Source organism: Muntiacus reevesi, chromosome 8, assembly GCF_963930625.1.
Source record: "Muntiacus reevesi chromosome 8, mMunRee1.1, whole genome shotgun sequence".
Taxonomy (NCBI): Eukaryota; Metazoa; Chordata; class Mammalia; order Artiodactyla; family Cervidae; genus Muntiacus; species Muntiacus reevesi.
Genome location: NC_089256.1, coordinates 52,450,253 through 52,465,103, shown reverse-complemented (window position 1 = coordinate 52,465,103; position 14,851 = coordinate 52,450,253). Strand labels below are relative to the sequence as shown.

General features: G+C 42.1%; 1 protein-coding gene across 1 annotated transcript in view; it reads right to left on the bottom strand.

Moving 5' to 3' along the window:
• Positions 1 to 5,801: 5,801 nt before the first annotated feature.
• ATP13A4 (ATPase 13A4) overlaps positions 5,802 to 14,851 on the bottom strand; it is a 118,196-nt gene continuing 109,146 nt past the window's right edge. Inside the window, exons 29-30 of the mRNA XM_065942810.1 lie at positions 12,711 to 12,791; positions 5,802 to 7,829 (exon numbers count right to left, since the gene is read on the bottom strand). Of these exons, the coding sequence (XP_065798882.1) occupies positions 7,617 to 7,829; positions 12,711 to 12,791 (294 nt within the window). The 3' untranslated portion in view covers positions 5,802 to 7,616. The remainder of the gene's footprint in view (positions 7,830 to 12,710; positions 12,792 to 14,851) is intronic.

The window sequence follows — 14,851 nt, the reverse complement described above, 5'->3', positions numbered from 1 at the left end:
AGCATGCTCTTCTCTCCTCTGCAGACCACAGTCCACCAGCCCCAGATGATCTCTGGTGCTTCCGTGAGGTTTCTGTGGGTTTCATTTCACCTGGAAGTTGGTTTCAGAGGACTGCGATCTGGATTAGATGAATCTCATTGCAGTCTGGATAAATCTGGATTAGATGCTCTAATCGTATCTTCCCATCCTCCGTCTCCTTTAGCTACTCTCTAGCTCCCTTAGCCATTTGGAGACATGCTCAGACTGTTTATGATACCTGTGTGACACCATCAGCCACTAGCAAAATGCATCTTACTCTGGGGTTCACACAGTCACCTCTCAGCCAAGTGACAGAGGGCACAGGTGGATTCCCTCCACTGTGCTTTTATCACACCCTGACACACCAACCACAGAGTGGGCTTCTATCTCTATCTGTGCCCCTACTCCTATCCTTTTCTCTCTCCCCACCTCTATCTCTAGCCCTTTCTCTCTCTCTCTCTTCATCACAGGCCCTTGCGAAAGTTTATAAAATTAGGGTGAAACCAGAGAACAGATTGAAAATTATACAGTTAATTATACTTAAACTTTCCCCCTCTTCCCCAGTATCCATTGTTCGGTTCTTCAAACAAATTTGCCTGGCTCGTTTCTCTCTTCTCTTAAGTTGAGTACCTTTCTAGGAGAGCCTTTGCATTCACAAATAAACTTCTAGTGTCCTCTATATACTGAAATGGTCTTTGCAAAATATATCTAGCCCTTCTAATTTCACAGCACACCTCCCCACATCTACTATACACACGGAGAGCCAAATTCATTAAGCACAACTTTGGAATCACTATACTTCATACTTTTGGTTGCTTTTATTCATGTCCTATTGTTTTAGTTAAGCTTCTTTGTACTGAATGGAAAACAGATGTTCACAGACAAAGATGGAGAAATAAAAACTAAATGTCCCAGTGATTATATTTTTTATTCAATCATGCCACAGCTGCTTACAAAGCCCCAACCATAGCATTTTTCTGGGTGCAGAGTGGGAAGATGAAATGAATCAGGTTTTGTCCCTACCCTCAGCAAACGTGCTCCTAGTTAAAGTGGGGTTGCATAGACACTGGAGGAAATTGAAACACTACAAGATCATAATACAAGGTGAAAAGAGCTGCCTGCTACACAAAGGGTGAATATGCAGAGTGTGATGCATGTGTAGATAAAAGAGATCTCTCTTTTCGCTTGGCATTCAGTGGCATCCTAATTAAGAAATAGGTGGGATTTGGGTATATAAAGATAAGAGTAATAATTATAGAGAAAACAGCATGAGAAAAGGTGTTGAAGTGGAAAAATGGTTCCTGTATGCTGGGAATAACAAGTGAGTTACTGAGTGCTGGGAACAGTAGTTTGCTATGTTAGAGAGTGCAAGGATGAGAAATGTCTGAGATGAGGCCACATGTGGCCATTGCAAGGGAACTTAAATTCCTTTCTAAGCGATATGCATTTTGTTTGGTAGATAATTTAGACTATGAAGGGTTTCTGACCATGGACAGAACATGATCAGAGTTGAGCCATAAAATTCATAGGGACCTAGAGAAGCAAAAACTGAAGAGAGACTTCAGTTGGGGAAACTAGATAAGAGATTCTTAATTCAGAAAAAGTTTTGGAGGGAAGGAATTTCTACACGAGAGATACTGCCACAAGAGTGTTCAGAGGTTTAAGAACTGATTGGAGGGGGGACTAGTGAGACTCTTTGTTCCATGCTATGTTTGTTGTTACACAAGGAAAAGTCCTCACTTACCCACAAAGCCTTGATGTCACACAGAGCTGCCACTTTTGGCTTGTGATGATAGGAATGGTATCCCGTGAGTTGTGCAGTGCCAATACATGCAACATATGTGAGATTTACCTGTGGAGTCCTGCCCCAAGGCCACAGGTGGGAGGCTTTGTACCAAGGCCACAAAAGAGAGCTGAGAACCAAGGTCACCTCCAGAGCTGACTGAGCCCTTTGTAACTGTTGCCAAAAGGCCCCTGGTCATCATTAACAAGCTTTCTGACTCCAAATTAGGCAAAGGTGCTGGTCTGGTAGTCAGCTATAGCATGGTAACCAATCACCTAATGCTGACTTTCCAGCAGAATTTTTTTTTTTTTCTTGAGGCTATTAAAAACTGGCCCTTAACTCATGAAAACTGTTGTCACACCCTGGCCTGTCAGGAGGTCAGCCTGCGCGTTCGCAGTGCCCACATTATCTCTGCTCTTTGTTCTTACTAAACTCACTCCCTCAAGAAATGCTCTATGTCTGGAAATTCTTTTCCAACCCTCACTTGGACAGCCTCAACACTTCTGGCAATATTGTTACTCTCACCCACACCTTCAAACTCAACAGTCTCCACAGTCGATGTGTGTGCAGCATTTATCACAGGCCAGTACTTAAGCAGATTTTTCATGGGGTTGAAACACTGAGAAGAGCAAATGGGGATGAAAGAGCAAAGAAATAGAGCTGGGAGAGCCTGGATAATCCCTTGAACATGCTTCATTCAAACATGGAAGTTGCTCTACAATACGTTACATTTTCTTCACCCAGTGAATTAGCTGATTTGATTAGATGAATCTGGCTAGAAGTGAAGACGATAAAGGATCTTCACTTGGAAGCCTAGACTTGGATTTTAGACCCAGGTCACCCATTTCCTAAGTGCATGATTTTGAACAACTGGAATTTTTTATTTATCTCGGTCTCCTGAAAGTTTGCTCAAGTAATTATGTAGAAAACAAGCTGAGTTAGCAGCGCGAGGAAACCCTTGGGTAAAGTGCTCAGATCACGCTAGAATTTTTGGAAGAAGTGACCAGTGAGCTGAAATCTGGAGGAGAAGGAGACAGCCATGAGGATGGGGCGTTGGTGGAAGTGAGGGGAATATTCAAGCAAGAGAGGATGGCAAGTGCGGTCTTCCTGATGAAGGAACATGATCAACAGGCTTGGGAGGGCCAGGGTGGCTCGGTCAACACCCCCAGGAGAGGTACGTTTGGTCGTTGTTGCTTTTATTTGTAGGTTTGTTCAATTCTGAAAAAAGTCATTTTGCTGATAAACTTTAAAAAGTCATATTAACAAGTCTAAAGAAATCAAAGGACAGATAATGTTGTGTGGCAGCAATTTTCAAGGGTTTTTTTTTTTTTTTCTTTCACATAAAAAAGTGAGCATAGTACAAAGCTGAGAGAGAATTCATATGACCCTTTTAAAGAAACTGTACAAAGCAGAGGCTGAGCAAAGTTCAAGCAGGGATACAGGCTTCTGCTTCTGGAGACAGAAGGCAGAAACCAGAGCTCTATCTGCTCTCATGACATCGGCTCTCAGAGCTCTGGTTTTATTTTACTCTCTCAGCTGTGGGAGCTGACCTTTTCTGTGATTGATGGTTAGCTCCAAGAGAACTTCTAGGAAAACTAAAAACTCTTTCTGGAGGAAATCATATTCATGATGACAATCCATTGGATAGTTGCCTTGCTTGCCTTCTTGTCTGTTGATGCTGTGAACATCCCAGGGAGAACAACACGGATAGTGACAGAGCAAGGACTTCACGGCAGGGGTCCCAAGTCCGAATCCAGCTCCAGGCTCCACTCAGGAGTCGGGCGCCCTCAGACAGGTTGCTGAGGCTTTGGAGGATTTAGTATCTGATGAAAAGAAGGATGAGGGTAGTCCTCACCCTGCCTTCCTCCTAGGATTATTATGAAGCTTAAATAACAGACCGAGAATGAAAGTATTTTGGAGACTATAATGCCCTGTAACAAAGCAGGGAATAATCACATCTGCAGTGTTAGAAATGCCTGGGACTTTGTAAAGAAGTGGCTTTGTGGCCACATAACTGAAGGAGACTACCTCATTTTATTATCCAGAGTGAAAGACTTGACTGTAGAGAAAGAGAGATCGATTTTAGAACAACAGAATGATAGATGCTACTCATCGCTTTTGTACAGGAAAATTGATGATAGCATAAACTACGTACAAGGCTCTGAATAGTCATTTTGTCCAGTCATTACATTTGCAAGTGTGCAACGCACACTTCTGTGAACACAGAAGGACACAGATGGCACAGCCGTATTTCCATTCTCTATTTCCTCCCTTGTGTATTTAGTAAGGTGACCCTGGAGTCAGGGTTCTTCTCCATCGGTAAGAGCAATATACCTTGGAGAGAAGATACAGGTGAAATTGTTACTCACTCAGTTGTGTCTGACTCTTTGCGACCCCATGGACTGTAGCCCACCAGGCTCCTCTGTCCATGGAATTCTCCAGGCAAGAGTACTGGAATGGGTAGCCATTCCCTTCTCCAGGGGATCTTCCTGACCCAGGGATCAAACCTGGGTCTCCCGCATTGCAGGCAGATTCTTTACTGACCACCACCAGGGAAGTGGTGGTCAAAGAATCTGCCTGCAATGCGGGAGACCCAGATTTGATCCCTGGGTCAGGAATATCCCCTGGAGAAGGGAATGGCTACCCACTCCAGTAGAAAATTTAAACACCACTGCTACTTTTAGGGACTTCCCTGGTGGCTCAGATGGTAAAAGAAGATACCAGGGACTCTCCCAAATGGTTTAGACCAGGTGACCATGTCCTTTCTCCTCTGTGTCCTGGTCAGAAAAGCACATGGGGTACAAGTAGTGCGGGCCCTGGGTTTTGGGCACTTTCTCGTGTTCTTTTTCTCAAATATTTCAAACATTTCTTTCTGAGAAAATACATCAGAGGTATCCCCTAGTTGTCAATTTGTCAGTCAGGACCCCTCACTGTGCACCTTTTTTCTGGATCCCTGTCCCCATCAGAAGCCACCTTCCAAGCTACAGAGCAGTCAGCCTGTGCGTCCTCACTGCAGGACCTCCCCAGCCCAGCCCCCGACGGGTCCAGCTGCTGTTTGGTGTGAGCAGAAGTCATGAGCGCTCAGTTGGAGGCTGAGATCCAGGCTATCAAGTCTGAAAGGAATCCAGCAGGTAGCTGAGCTTCATCTGATACCGCCTTCGCTAATTGGTCTTCGAACACCCGTTGCAATCCCAGTGTCAGGGGGTGCACCCCTTGTGAGGTCACCAGCTCCCACCTCTGTCCGCGCTGACTAACGAGGCAGCAGTCTCCGTGTCAGCCTGAAGCCATTCCCACCATGGTCTTCACCCATGGTGGAGCCACCAGATCCAAGTCAGAACTTTCTTTCTCAGGGTAAACCCTTCCAGTATTTGAATGCCATTTTGGCATCTCTCGAATCTCCATTTTTCCAGGTTAAACTTTTCCGGCTCTTTTACTCACTGCCTCTAAGATTTAGTTCGTCTCAAGAACCATGCTTAGAATAAGTCCCTTTTGGCCAAGGTATTAGGACTGTTTGGTGGGTGAGGAACCAGAGTTTTCCACCCCTGTCCCCTGCCAGCTGCGTGTGAATTACTGAGGATGGAATCACTTCTGAGCAAGACAAAAGCAACGGAGGTGCAGAAAAACAAACAAACATCTGTGGTTTGGGGTTCTGTTTTAATACACCTCTAGTCCAAGGTTGGCAGGCTGCCTGACATTCTTTTGAACTGGAGGCGCTGGTATTACAAAGGCTTGCCTCTCTGTACCTGACAAAGAAGAAATTCACTGTTTGACGGTGAGATCACACCCTGCACCCTGCCCTGCTGGAGCTTAGCAATTAGGAGGCATTTGGAGGTTACAGAAGGCTTGCTCAGAAGATGTGTGTCCGAGGTCTGGGTGTGCTGTCCTTCCCCTGAATCTCAGTTTTCTCATCTGTAAAGTGGGGGCGGTAAGCCTTTCCTTGTCTGAGTTCCGGGAGAACTATGTAACTCAGATGGCTAGTGGAGGTGACATAATTGGTGAGAGGGGGCTCTTCAAAGTAAGAATGGTGCACCCATGCTTGCTCATCACTAGCCTGTAGGCTGTCTCCAGCTTGCCCCTGGCCACAACTTTTGAAAAATGAGAACAACTATTAGTTTTAGAAAAGACATTTAGAGCTGTCGTATCATTGCCAAGACTGATTTTGTAAAAGGAAACATTCCTTTCTGTACTGAGGAAAACAATGATCCTGCAGCCTGTTTAAATGATTCTTCACACCCTGTTTTAAAGCCAGAAGCAACAAGGTACCTTTGTGGCTGAGAAACACCATGTTCCAGAATTATCTGCAGTCACAGGGCACTGACAATGCTCGGGAGTTCAGCCGAGAAAGGGAATGCTTGCAGATACTCTTGGTAAGTAGCCAAGTCAGTCAGGGACTCACTCTCTGCCCCAAATATTTACTTAGAATTAGCTGTTTTTCATGAAAATGTTGCTTTTGCCTTAAAAATACTATTTGTGGATGTTTTCCTAGAATTCAGTGTTGTCTGCTGAGCTAACAGAAACCTGGGTGTTTTCTATGCCAAGTGAATTCAATATAACCAAACTGTAGGAGTGATAAATTAAGGGAAATTTCTGCTTTCTAAAAACTAAAACCTCAAACTTAAGAAATGCATAGGTTGTACAAGGACTTATGTTAATGATAATATAATGCTGTAGCACAAGATTAACTTTTCTCAAAAATAATAGAACAGAAGGGCAAAAATTTCTGGAATTGGGCACACAAGATGAGGGGTTCCTAAAACAAAGAAGACCACAGGGTCAGGCTTCAGTTTAGTGGACAGTTCTAGTGCCCTGTGATGTGGGCTACATCCCTTTCTTTCCCAGGAATATAAGCCAGACCAACTAGACAATTTGCGGGTATGCTTGTTAAAAAATTAAGAATTTCAAGATGGCAACAGCGAGTACTAAACTAAGAATGGGACATTTCTGAGCCCTGGTTTGACCACCAGATTGCACACCCATGAAGCCAGCCCCAAGGAGACTGTACTTCCAAGCTCCTTTGCCTAATTCCTGGTTAATGAATTGTGGATGATGGGAGAGATATGTGCCACCTTGGCACAGTGAAGAGCCTCCATCTTCCTTCCCTATCTCAGTACACACGGAGTCCTTGCGTTGAGTCAGTGGAACCATCAGATTGGATGGTTCCTCCTCAGTCACGATCCTGAGAGGGGCTATTCTAAAGAGTCACCTGGATCAAGAAAGACATTCTTGACTGTAAAGACACTGAAATACTGGAGTTGCTTGTTATTACTGCATTGACTTAGCTATCCTTACTAATACACAGGAGAGGCCAGAAATAGAAGAAAATATCTCAGATCTGAAAAGTACCACAAAGGAAAGGAAACCAGACAGTAAAGAGCAGTGTGATGGTTCTCAAGCTTTTTTTTTTTTTTTTCATCAATGAAATAAGAATTCAAAAATGATCTTTAACATGTTTATAGTTCTATGCTACTTTCCCTCAACTCATTAAAAAATATACTATCTAAGAAGAAAGATTACATATTCTCCTTCTCCTTCAGCGAGGCAATCTCTTGGCCCTTACCATCCCTGGGCTATTCTTGAGTCATTGAACACTTCTAATACTTTCAGAAGTCAGGAGAAAAGTGCTCTCCTTACGGCAGTGTTCAGCTCTGTAGAAAGTGTCTTATCAAAAAGACTTTAATTTGCCACCATAATTGGATAGGTTTTTGATTCCAAAACCCAGTCTTGTTGCTTAAAAAATAAAATAAAATAAAATAACTGAAATTGGTCCCTTTTGTCATTGTTTCTATGTTATATAGACTCGGATATCACATTGTCTTCATAGTTGATCCTCGTTGCTCTCAAACACTGGGTTGCTGTAAGACACTCCTCTGCCACATCCTGGCATATCAGAGTAGGAGGTCTGGTTTATTGGGGGCCAACTGGGGTCATTTGCCAAGGCTCTCTGCCATATCCGATACTGGCTTTTTGATTGATAGCCAAAACATCTTTTGATTGTCATCCACAGGGCTCTATTTTCAATAATGGCCTCCTGCAAAATAAAAGAGTTATTGTTTACAATCAGAGGTTGTTTCCAGAATATAGTCCTCATAAGGTACTACCACATTGACTGCTTCAATCTAGCTTGACAAAGATCTTGAGTCTCTGCCTCCCAAGGTGTTTTCACATGAGAGGTCAAGGCCTCTAAAACTTTTACATTTAAGAAGCACTTCTGGAAGAGAGTTTCTGAAACAGAAACATAGCTTGAGGTAGTCTGCCTCAAGGATGAAATTTCTTTTGAATTTCATGTGTATCTTAAATGTGAAGTGAAAGTCAATTAGTTGTATCAGACTCTTTGCAATCCCATGGTCTTTACAGTCCATGGAATTCTCCAGGCCAAAATATTGGAGTGGGTAGCCTTTCCCTTCTGCAGGGGATCTTCCCAACCCAGGGATCCAGCTCAGGTCTCCCGAATTGCAGGCAGATTCTTTACCAGCTGAGCCACAGGTGAAGCCCAATACTGAAGTGGGTAGCCTATCCCTTCCCCAGTGGATCTTCCTGACCCAGGAATTGAACCGGGGTCTCCTGCATTGCAGGTGGATTCTTTACCAACTGAGCTATCAGGGAAACAGTAAAAGCATCTAAATGCTGCAGTTTACTCCATATCACATCTATACATGATGTAATATGCTGCTACTGATTTAATACAAATGACACTTAAAATACCAAGTAGTATTGACTTTAGAGAAACCAAGTGTATCCCAGCATATCATTGTGTAACCATGAACACAGGTAAAATTGGGAATGTGGGCCACAGTTTTGGAGTTGGACAGATTTGGATCTAAGTCCCAGCTCTGACACCTAACTCCTGTGTGCAAATTAATTACCCCATCTGAGCCTCAGTGATTAGAAATAATAATTCTGTCCTCTACATTTGTCGTTGGAATTGTATGACTCCTGTTACAATGCAGGGCATGGCAATGGCATAGCTGTCTCCCTTTACCATTCTTCTGAACTATTCATTTAACAAAGGGTTTGGCATTGCAGCCTTTTTCATATAAACCTCTAAACTTCACCTACAAATGTTTCATTGCAATCCTTTTCCTAAGATAGCAAAAGATATGTCTCTTCAAAAGTATTTCATGTCATGAGTTAAACTGAACCTTGAATAGAGCCCAAGTTATAACACATAGTGCCTAAGAGGTTATCATGTTAATTTCATTGTTTTATCACATGTGGTCACAGAGATAGACCATTTTAGAAGTTATCATGAAAGAAACAAAGAGGAAAATATGAGGGCTTAAGAGGTCCCTTAGAATTAGAACTAGTTTGGTGTCTGTCAGTGGTATTTTTGCTAAACAGAAAGAGTTAATTCTGTAGGATTCTACAAGGAATTTTGCTAGAGATAGTGGTTTCCCAAAATCCACCCATCTTTGACATCTGAGTCCACTGCTTATGGAAACCAAAGAGAAGAGTTAGTCTGAATATTCCTCTAAAAACTGATCATCTGCTGATCAGTTAAACACTCGCATAGCCATCTCACCAGCATCTTGGAAACCTTAGGAAACACCTCACCAGACCTGTTCTTCTACATTCCCACAGTAAAGTTTTTTTGTCCTCCTTAATTAACTAGAGAACAGTAGGTCTCTTTAAAGCCAGGATAAGGTAGGATCATGGGTATTTAATTAAAGGTTTTAAAATCTAACTTACATCCAGGAAATCTTAGCAGGCTTCAGACAAAACAAATCAACACAGACACACATAAACAGAAAGACTTTAGTGCTCTCCACCATATCTGGAACTTTGTTACAATTCTAGAAATGTGATAACCTATATTACTTTGCTGCTCTGAAAGCAGAAACCAAAGAAAGCACTGAGATATTTGTCCTGTCATTCTACATTGTAAATTAGATACACAGGAGAAACAAAAGCAAAGCCTTGATAATCTACCATTTCTCTAAAAAACAAACAAGAAACAACAAAAATTTTATCACATGAACTCTTTTGATAAACAATTCAAATAATTCGTATATATCTATATATACACACATACATATATATATACACTTACATATCCACACAAATACATAAGTAATACAAGGAAGACTGTTAAAGCTGTCCACATTAGCTCCTCTGCCTATAAGAAGGAGGTTAGATCGTGAGATTAGCAAGTATAATAAGGTTTCATTCAGACTTGTTTCATGCATATCAAATTACCCTCTCCAAATGTGGGGTGGGGTGGGGGTGGAGGAGTGGGGGTGGAGGTGGACAGGCTCACTTCTTAAATTTAAGAATTGAATAAACCTTTATGCTCAGTAGTGTCCAACTCCTTGTGACCCTATTGACTTCATCCTGCCAGGCTTATCTGGTGGTGGTTTACTCTAAGTCATGTCCGACTCTTGTGACTCCATGGCCTGTAGCCTGCAAAGCTCCTCTGTCTATGGGATTCTCCAAACAAGAATAATGGAATGGGTTGCCATTTCCTTCTCCAGAGGATCTTCCCAACCCATCAATCAAACCCAGGTCTCCTGCATTGCAGGCAGACTCTTTACTGACTGAGCCATGAGGGAAGCCCTTTGCCAGACTCCTCTGTCCATGCAATTTGCCAGGCAAGAATACTGGAGTGGATTGCCATTTCCTTCTCCAGGAGATCTTCCCAAGCCAGAGATAGAACCCATGTCTCCTGTATTGGTAGGTGGATTCTTTACCACTGAGCCACCTGGGAAGCCCAACTCTATGAGATGAGTTACTATTATTATCATCATTTTGCAGATGAGGAAACAGAGACTCAGAGAAGTGTAGCAACTTGACCAAAATCAGCCAGCAAGAAAGGGTGGAGCCAGGATTCAAAGTCAAGTAGTCTCCTCTGCAACTATATTCTTAACAGCAAATATACTGAAGAAGAATGGTTTTCTGTAGGGGGATTATGACTTTGTTGCTTGATTACCCTGCAATACTTTCCTCCTGGCTCCTCCTTGCCACCTTAAAAAAATTATAACTAGTCCAGGACAATTTGTCTAAGTTTTTGGTATAGATCCACTTTACCAGAATCCTTTTCTACTAAAGCTGACAATGAGACATAGTTATAAGAAATGAGGCATAAGAGGAAGCTCACTGGTGAGCCGCAGGAAAAATTTTTGTTCCCTGATAAAAGGTTCATACTTGTGAGAAAAAAAAGCTTGCTGGTACCTCTTCTTCCATTTTTTTTTTTTTTAACCTGCACTGAAAACAGACCTCAAACCCAACTGACACAGCTACATGGGAGCTAAGCTGAGCACCATAAGCAACAAGCACAAATATGAAAGGTCAACTTCTAAGGATGGTGAGACAGAAAGGTGGAAGAATGCAGATTCCCAATGATGCCATAGACCCTAAACTAGATCTGAAGCCACTGGCTTCCAATCTTCTTGCTAAGTGAGTCAGTAAATATCTTTATTGCTTAAACCACTGTGAGCTGAGCTTTGCTACTCATCCAACTGATCCGTGCATCAGGAAAAATTCATAAATGGGATAATATCACAGCTGTGCCACAGAGGATGGGATGGTATTTCAGTATTCAGAAATGGGGAAAGATGCTTGAAACAGAGGAAATAAAGTGATCATGGACAGGAATAAGATCTATACATAAGATTATCGCTTATAGGGCAAGGATCATCTTTTTGCAACTCCTTAAGAGGACTCTCATGGTGATGCTCTTTGATTAATCTGGTGGCTTTGGGGACCGTATGGTTTAGCATAGGGCTCCTTACTGTGGTTCGTGAGTCAGCTGCATCAGAATGACCTGGCAGTCTACTAGAAAAACTAAAATTTGTGTTTACTGCAGACCTACCAAATCAGAAATGCTGGTGGCAGGGCTGGACAATCTGTGTTCTAATGAGCCCTCCAGGGAATTCTGATGCCCACTCAAGTTTGGGAGGCCCTGGTTTAGCATATAGAGAGATGCTCCTTACCCTAATTCTATGTCCTGTTCTGCCACCAGCTGCTGTGTGGCCTTCACTCTGCTCAGTAAAGAAGGTTCTGGGCTTACAAGACACTGCAGGGACCTCAGGCCCCGGGGCCCCCAGCTCACCATGAATCCCCATCACTGGAACCATCCTGGGTTTGCGGTTTGCAAGAGCAGGATGGGGACAGATGGAGTCTTATAACTCATCCTCCTTCAAACTGGATGCCTTAACTCTCCCCGAGAGTAAGCCTTAAGAATTGGAGATTTTGTCTGATGGTACTGAAGAAGGAGCGAGTAAAGCACGTGGCAAGAGGGGAGGGGAGCACCAGCTCATTTTACTGAGGAAATGGAGCATAAAGAGTAAAAGTCGGGAAAAGCTTACTGTGAATCTCCTTTCCCATCTGTAAAGTGAAAATGATCCAAGTTGTTCAGGGAAAGAAGCTAGACACAAAAGGCCACATATCATACGATCCCGTTTCTACGAAATGACGAGGATGGGCAAATTCATAGAGACAGAAAGCAGGCACATTGTCACCAGGGGGTGAAGGAGAGAGAAGGGGAAATAAGAAGCAGCCACTAATGGGCATGGGATTTCTTTTGGGGAAATGAGAATGTTCTGGAATTAGAAAGTGGTGGTGGTTACACAACTCAGTGAACATACCAAAAAACCACTGAACTGTACACTTTAAATAAGTGAATCTAATATATGTGACTTATATCTCAATTTCAAAAAATAAACTTAGTTGGCTCTCTATATGTGAATTTTAGATATGGATAAGACCTTATTCCATCCTCCCCAGGCCCCCTTTACAGACAGGAAAACTAATGCCCCGTTTAGAATTCATCACAGGAAACCATCATTGCTCATGTGGCCAAGCAAGCAAGCCCCTTGCATTGCTGAACTTTTTTGGCTAAAGCTGTTCCTTTTCGGACTCCCAGAGAATGGCCCCCACCAACCCAACCAGGTATCAGTAACTCGAGGGCACTTACCTCCATGACAAGGGACACAATAAAATTGGAGCTGAGCATAATGACTATGTAGACCCTCCACAGAACAGGAGTGCAGAGCAGCTGGTGGGAGATAAAGTACAATCAGTTTGGAGATAAATCATGCTGCAAAAAGTTCATTCTGTTCATAGTGTACTTTTTCATAGGTTGCAAATTACATATGCAATAAACCCCTCCATAGACATGTACATTGTATTATATTTATATACATACATATACATTTTATAGACATAAGTATGTCTATGCAACAATGCACAGAAAATATGGAAGGATTACACTCAATGATTCCAATGACTTGGGGACTGATTGTTGCTTTCTTTTATTTTCCTTCTTTCTTCTTTTTACCTCTCTGTAATTTCTAAATTTTCTAAAATAAATTTCGTTATTTTGCCAAAAAAAATAGTAAAAGTGGTTTTTTGGGTTTTCTTGAAATTTTTATTTATTTGACTGCATTGAGTCTTAGTTGTAGTATGTGGAATCTAGTTCCTTGTCCAGAGATTGAACCCAGGCTCTCTGTACTGGGAGTACAGTCTTAGCCACTGGACCACCAGGGAAGTCCCCAAAGTGTTTCTTGTTTACTTGCTTTGATTTGTTTTTACGATGAATACAGGGATGTGGTTCTACTCCCAGGAGATTCTGAGGGTACTCCTGTCAAACCTCTTCTTCATAGTGTCATATCTCCCTTCAGCTGAGTCCTGGTTTGAGCCCTCAGTCAGGGTTTCCCCCTCAGGACTGTGCGTACAGCTTCCCAGGCTGTGTCATGACAAGGCTTCTCACCAATACAGAAATCAGGGATGAAACCTATCACCCTGTCTTTTGCCCCTCTTTCTCTCTATCTTCTCTAATCCCTCCCCAGGCACAGAATATTTACATATTCATGTTGAATGGATGAACAAATGAATGAATGAGTGAATCGAAGCCAAGTATACTCTTATGGACCTGGCACTGCCTCATACATTGCCTTATACTTTGGTGAGGATAAAAGCTGCACAACTCTATGAAGGGCAGTGATATTAAAATTCGAAGTTCAAATCCATTTCTAGGAATTTCTCTTAGAGATATACATGGCTGAAATAATATATGTGTAAGTTATTTTATTTCAGCTTTGCTGGTAATAGCAAAAAATTAGAAGCAATTTAATGTTTGTCAATAGGGGACTCATATATATTATGGTGTATATAAATAGACATTGAAATACTACATTAGTATAAAAAAGAATAAGCAAACATTATGTGCTAATATGCAGCAATCACCAAAATATACTTTTACATGAAAGAGCAAAGTACAGGATTGTGTATGTGGTTGTGGAAGCCATGAAAATGCTTCACCTGGATCTCCTGCTGCTTGGAGGATAAAAGGCAAACACTCCAACTACCACCATGCTTAGAATCTACCACCATGTTCACCCTGCGACCACACTCTGCATGCATGGTCTGCTCAGAGTTAATAAGTGAGGACACCAGGGCTTCTACCTACACTCATTCTTGTGAGACACCTCTTGTGGGCACCTTTGGCTTGACTTTCCTGGAATTGTGCTGCAGTCTGAAACTTGACTCATTCAGCTCACCTTCCATCTCTCTGTCCTTCAGAGGGATCAGACCCACATCATAGTGTGGCACCCTCCCCACCTTCACTGGCTTCCTAATCTCTTTCCTTTATGGGTAATTTCTCCAACTTTCTTATACATCTCATCTCACCTGGACGTCTCCATATCAGACGATTTGGACAAATGTAATACTTTGCTATTATTTGTGTAAAAATGTGGTAGAATATACCTATAAGAAATGTATATATACACGTGTATAATACATATCCAAAAGTAAGCAAAGTAAACTGGTATTGTAAGTTGTCTCCAGAGAGAGGGAATGGTAACCTGGGAACAAGGATGACAAGGGAGATTTTCACTACACAATTTTTCTAACTTTTGAATGTTAAACTATGAGAATGTTTTCTCTATTTTAAAAAAATTATGAATTTTTAAAAAATGAACAATAGGTTGCAAAGCAGCAGGATTCCACTTAAAACAAACTTCATAACTCAGTCAAATACACATTTATAATATATGAATTTTCAAAGATGGAAGGATCCACTCAATAATGTTATAATTTACCTTACCTGCATAG